Below are 6,197 nucleotides of genomic sequence, written 5' to 3' on the forward strand. Positions count from 1 at the left end.
GGAAATAGTCAGTATTCACAACCGTGTTTTGTTTGGGTCTGTTGGATGTGGGGACTGGATTGTTGGGGGTTTTTTTTCTGGTTTGTGGCTCTTTGGGAATGTTAATGGCTGTCTGCTTTCCTGCCCTTAAAATATCTGTTTACCATTTTGCTGGCTCATAACTTGGTCATTTGGCACTCGTGACCTAACCAGACAGATCAAAGGCTTTCAAAGGGCAGACTCTATGAATACTTGCATCTCCACCGCCAATGCCCTGATTTTCCCTGTCTCTTCCCTCACCTCAAATCTTCGTCTGTTTATGTGTTTCAACAATGAAACAAACCTCTGGACCAAATGTGTGAGAGTCCAGTGGTCACCTCTAGGCCACCATTAGCTTACGGTAACCTCAGTGCTATTGGATGGGAACCCGAGACAAAGTGGCCTTTGTTCCAAAGGTTTGTTTGTTTATTTTATTTCGAATGCCTGTGGGCTAAGACTCTTCTAATACATTTCCCAGGGACAAGGTGAAGAACGGCTTCATGATTTCTTTATTTACAGTGCCTTTAGACATTGCACGTTTCGGTCCTGTTCTCAACCCAGAACTAGAAGCACAGCCATAAATCGCTTAGCTCCTGGGATTGCTGCGCAGAACTCCTACCAGGATTTATAGGAGACAGAATGTATGAGATAATAATAAACTTATAAGGACACTTGCAACATGTAGGAATTCTTAAAGCTATTGACATCATGAGGAAAAGTTTGTCCCTTTCTTAGAATGTATGGTGCAACACTGCTGGCATCCAGTGTCTCTGCTGGGCTGCCAGCTAACAATGGGACTGGGGATTTACTCAGATTTTTGGCTCATGAAAAAAGAGTAACTACCCATCATGTGTTGCAAATATTGAAAGGTTATAAACACCACAAACCATCCTTTTCCAACAATGTGCTTGAACATGTGTTTGAAGTTAAGCATGCACTTTGATTAAGCAGGGGTGGACCAAGCCTGGATGTGAATGGATTGGTTTTATAGTTACATATTCTTCTTGTTTGGCTGAGTACGGGTGATGAGGATTATACAGCCTTGACAAATCAGGGTCTAGAATTAGATATAGGCAAGTATACTTTGCTGAATTAGCGTCCTAGAAAAGAGAGTAATCAGCAAAAGGTACTAGACACCAACTCAAGGAACAGAAGTAGATCTCATCTTAAGATAGCTGCGGGCATATGATAAAGAAGAAATGGACCTATTCAGGAAAAGTCTTATACTGGAATTTAGGAACAGCCACGCAATAGGAGATCTGTGAAACTGTGGAATAGATCTTAGTGATGAGAGCTTCATGTCTCAAGACACTGACAGCTTGAGTGAGTGGTACACTAGTAAGTGGTAAGAAAGAAAACAGAGATTTAAGCAACAAAGTAAGGAAACATAACCTTTTTCTGTTCTAAAGGCCCAGATAGCCATTTCGATTTAAACTGCCATGTGCCAGGTAGAAGCAGCATCAAATCTTTATATGTGATTTTCCAAAAATGAAAATAAATCACTGAGATCTTTCTATGGTGACCTTATCCTATATGTAATTAGTTAGCGAGTTGATGTTGGTCATTCGTTTCAGGGTTGAATCTTTATACTGTCAAGCATTTTGGGGTTCTGTTTTTAAGGTATTCTACACCGAATGGAACTTGCATGGTGAATTACTAACCTACCTCCTGCCACAGGACCTTAAGTGGTTTAGGGTTGCTTCTCTGGAAGCCTCTTCATGTCCAGCTGCATCAGGCAGTATGGACCCTCTGAGCATTTAGATCATACTGCCTTGCACAGTTCAGTATATCTCATAAAAAGCCTTTGTGGGGCGACTTACCAGAATAGCCCAAAAGATAAAGGAATATACTGAGATTACCTTCAGAATATTTATGCCCCTTTTGCTATAGCCTAGTTGTATTTTTCGGTGAACTTTCCTGTGTACATCATCTGTGTACACAGGTGCTCTGATCATGAAGAACCACAGTCTGGAAAATACTATGGTGAGACCTGTCAGCCACATGTAAAGCAAGTCCTCTTGGTTTGATGGCACAACTCTTCCTCCTGAAAGGTGTTTTACTGTCTGTGCAAATGCGTTTCAGCTGGGGTCATTGTCACAGTCTGTGGAAAGGTATCAGGACACTATTTGTGACTAGAATCACACAGCTGAGAGTGCAGCAATACCAATTTTGTTTTCAAACTCATGTATTTTTTGCTGTCTACTTTCAGGGAGCCTGTGTGATGGTGCAACCAGCCAATGTTACCTGCTGCCCGTCTTGGATACTGTATTCGTCCGGAGAAAGTGCAGAAGAGGTGGCCTAGGGATGAAAATGCTGCATGATTTCTGTCAGTCTTTCATGGCTGAGGATGCCTTGGGGATCAGCTGCCCTATTTCTGCTGCCATGTATCAAGGTAAATCATCTGATGTGGAAACATTAGGTAAGGGTCATGTATAATGTATAAAATTCAATATGGTCTTGGTAGGATTTTCTTAAGTGTGTAAAAGCTCAGTGCACTTGTCTGAACAGAACTGTTGTTAGTGTGCAACTGGTTACTTTTCTTGAGACATCTGGAATTTCCCGTAGAAAGGTAGGCCAGTATTTATGTAAGACAATAAGAAGCATAAACCTTATACTGCCTGTTTGACAATTTGCATTCTTATTCCGCTGTCATAAAAATGGAAGTGCGTCATTGCCCTAGACAGTGACTTCCCCATTTTGTTTGACACCAGAGGGAAAAGCATCACAAGATGTTGTCAAGCCTACACCATGCATGTAATGCCCTTGTAGATGACTGCATTTGCAAGAAATGAGATTTAATAAGCCATATACTTGGGCTCTGCTCATTTGTCCAGTGACATCAATACTTGTTTCGTATTGACTGTCTTTGAAGATTTGGCACTTTTAAAAGATCACTGAGTAGTTATATATCTTCTCTGTGTTCAGGTTGAAGTTCTGGTTCTGCTGGTAAAATTTGCAGAAAATATCTCTGCTTCCCTTATTTACAAAACCGTTTTCATTTAAAAAGCATTTTTTCCTAAAGTTTGTCTCTGTGCGGTGTACGGTCTTTACCGTCATTTTTTGGGAGATATTTCTATTGACTGACGACTCTAGATCCATTTCTTAACAAGTGTCAACAAAATTTTAACTGTATCGTTCTTTCTCTTGGTCACTGTGTGCCACTGAAGGTGCACAGATGTACCCCAGTGTATCACAAATGTACCCCAGGAGTTTCTAAGGTACCGCTACTTCTAAATTCAGGAAGGAAAAGTATTTGCAAGATTCTTTCCCTTCTCCCAGTAATACCCATTTTTCCTGTGTCAGGCAGCAATGGTTTAGTCACTGCGCATCAGAAAGCTGCATTGTTTATATGCTAATGCTAGTGACATTTTGCAAGACTATGCTTTCATCTCAATTAAGTTTAGAGCTAATAGTGAATAAATTTGTCTTGTATCATGTTCCAATTAGGCTTTCTGGGTCTTACTGTTATAGAAATACTAATACAGTGAGTTAAAGTTCAAGTATATCGAAGGCCCTGCCTGTTCTTAATTTCATTTGGGCCACAGTCTCAAACTTTGGCAAAGCAATGCAACCTTTTGCTCAAAATCTCTGTACTAAATGTGCACAGTCTTCAATAGCGTATTATTTCATGTCCTATAGGGGCCTAAGAGGAAGTAAAAAGCCTTGCTCTAGATATCTTTATTTTTGTATATATGTTACTTTCAGTAGCTCTTATTGAAATGATTAATTTAATTTGGATATCCTTGGATAAAAGTAATGAGAGCGATCTGCTCATTACTGTAAGGCAAATGTTTACATACCAGAACTAGGGTTTTTGTTTCGACATCCCATTGTTAAAGTCAACTGAATGCTGAAGATGAATTACCCATTCTGTACTAGGATGAACTACAGTAGACAGAGAGCATGAAAATAATTTTGTTGTTTACAGATTGCTGCCTTGGTACAGTTGATGGAACTAACAGAATGGTGGTTAAGGAAAGTTGACAAATCCCCCCTAATTTTTTTTAACTGTTTGTCCTACGACATCTGCCTCTTCTTGATTCTGCAGGCATCCTAAGGAAACCTCTAAATAAGACAGATTACCATTTGATAACATAAGCAAACCTAACTTTGGTTGTTAATCCAAAGTGTATCAACGTTCAGTGTATACTGGTAGGAATCTATGAGAATATGTTTTCTAAAGATTATTGTACATCTGACGTCAGTAACTCCGCTATTCCTCTGTTAGTTTTTCCTGTTTTCCACCTTCAAAGAAGTAAATAAACACCAGCCACAGAGTTTTGGGTAGCAGTAATAAAATGAAGGGTGATACTGGCCCAAGAATAAACTGATACAAATGTTTTGTTTAGGAATAGAAATTAGATTTGCATTAGAGTTGCTGGAAGATACTGAAGGACCTTTCGTTTCAGAGTAGTGAGGGTGAAAAACCCTGCACTGCTGTTAGTCTAAAACCCGCAAAGTGTCGGGAGATAGTTCTGTGATGCAGTGCCAGAAGAAGGTGGTTCAGTAGGTCATTTCAAGACTTTCTGGTATAGAATACACTCCCTCTTCCACTCATCCATGCTTTTACCCCTTGGTTTCTCCTATTCAGTTTGCCAGAAATTCTTGCAGACGTATCCTGAGGAGCAGAAGAGACTGTGGGAGGTGGAAGCACCAGGAGACTGGAGCCAGCGAGCGAATATCTGGTTAAAAATTCAGATGGAGTCATCCCCTTCAGGAAGTAAGTTAAATTAAAGTGTGAATTTGGTCATGTTAGTTACTTAAAGATAAGAAAGCAAATCAGGGGTTAGGCAGTGCTAGTAGACAGGTGGTTTCTCTGTTGTTTGCACATGGGGAAAGTACTGAGTGCACGGTCCAGCTCACTGGTCTTTTCCCAGTAAACAGGAAAATTCTTAGAAATTATGAGTAATGAAATTGAACTACAGAGCATCTGAGAGATGCTGAACAAAACACAGTCTTGGCATAAAGTGCCTGTAACTCCCACTGCAGTGCACTTACAGCAGGGTAGAAGTTAGCCCCAAAAATTCCTGTAGCACAACACAATGTCTGGTTTATAGAGAGGGGTGTATTTCTCTGAAATTATTACAAAGAAGAAATTTGTATGGCCAATGGGCAATGTGTTTAATTACCTTCCATTTGCTGCCAATGCCGTTCTTGGATGGAAACACAAACATTTTCATTATGGCTTTTGGAAGATTCAGAGTACTCTCCTACAGGGTAAATCCGTCTTGCTGGGAGCATTTTCTGCCTACCTCACGAAAGATAACGATGGAGTAGGAAAACCTGTTGGCAGTTCATACGGGGATCTCGTTCATGTGATCTGTTCAGCTGGCTTGGGGATCCAGAGGGGCCCCTCTTCTGCACACACACAAGCTGTGATAAGCATTAGGTTCCAAAAGAAGGGAACACCATTGTCTCCTGCTGGAAGTGCAGCGAGAAGTGCTGCGGAGCAAATTGCTCCCATGCCATCCCACATCTGTCCTGCTTTGTGTTGGCTTGGGGACCTTCAGCTGAGACATTGTGTTTCATCTCATCTGCAGCACCCCACAGGAGAGTTAAGTCAGAATTTAGCCCTAGGCTGGGTTCTTCTGAAGCCGTTATATTTCTGTTCCTCATGCTTTAAACCAAGAAAAACTGGTGTTGCATTTTCCTTTAATCCGCCTTGTTAAGTTCAGTTTATTAATGGCGATCAAAAAGAACTTTGATCAGATCAGAAAACAGAAAGCAGATCCTGGAGGACAGTGTAGTTTCTTTTTTCTGTCTTCTTTTTGCCATCCTCTACAAAAACAAAGAGAAACGACCCAAAATGTGGATAAATATCATTCTACCAGAGTGACTCTCAGTGAAAAATCCACGAGGCCTGGGAACTGTCTTGGCCAGTTCTGCACGTAAATAAGATGTCTCGTATTTACAAAAAGAAGAAGGAGGAGAAATATAAGCCAGAAACGGGGACGTGGAGTGTTTTTATATATTGTGAACTGCAGTGTGGTCTTTATAGTGGAAAGGAGCAGTAACAAGTGAATTTGGCACTAAAATATATAATAAAAATCTGCTTTTTAAATTATATTCTCCAGTCTGACTGCACAGCTCACGGGGCATCACTTCCCTTTACTCTGAGTGTGCTGAGAAGGTTTTATTTCATCCGTCTTTGGTGGAAAATCAACCCACTATAAAACAGT

General features: G+C 40.6%; 1 protein-coding gene across 1 annotated transcript in view; it reads left to right on the forward strand.

The window, feature by feature from the left end:
* The window catches only part of FAM169B (family with sequence similarity 169, member B), a gene marked incomplete at both ends in the record, with an annotated part of 21,175 nt that extends 16,437 nt beyond the window's left edge, over positions 1-4,738 (forward strand). Inside the window, 2 exons of the mRNA XM_009865281.1 lie at positions 2,228-2,410; positions 4,610-4,738. Of these exons, the coding sequence (XP_009863583.1) occupies positions 2,228-2,410; positions 4,610-4,738 (312 nt within the window). The remainder of the gene's footprint in view (positions 1-2,227; positions 2,411-4,609) is intronic.
* Positions 4,739-6,197: the final 1,459 nt, after the last annotated feature.

This window comes from Apaloderma vittatum, unplaced genomic scaffold (assembly GCF_000703405.1).
Source record: "Apaloderma vittatum isolate BGI_N311 unplaced genomic scaffold, ASM70340v1 scaffold6432, whole genome shotgun sequence".
In the NCBI taxonomy this organism is placed as follows: domain Eukaryota; kingdom Metazoa; phylum Chordata; class Aves; order Trogoniformes; family Trogonidae; genus Apaloderma; species Apaloderma vittatum.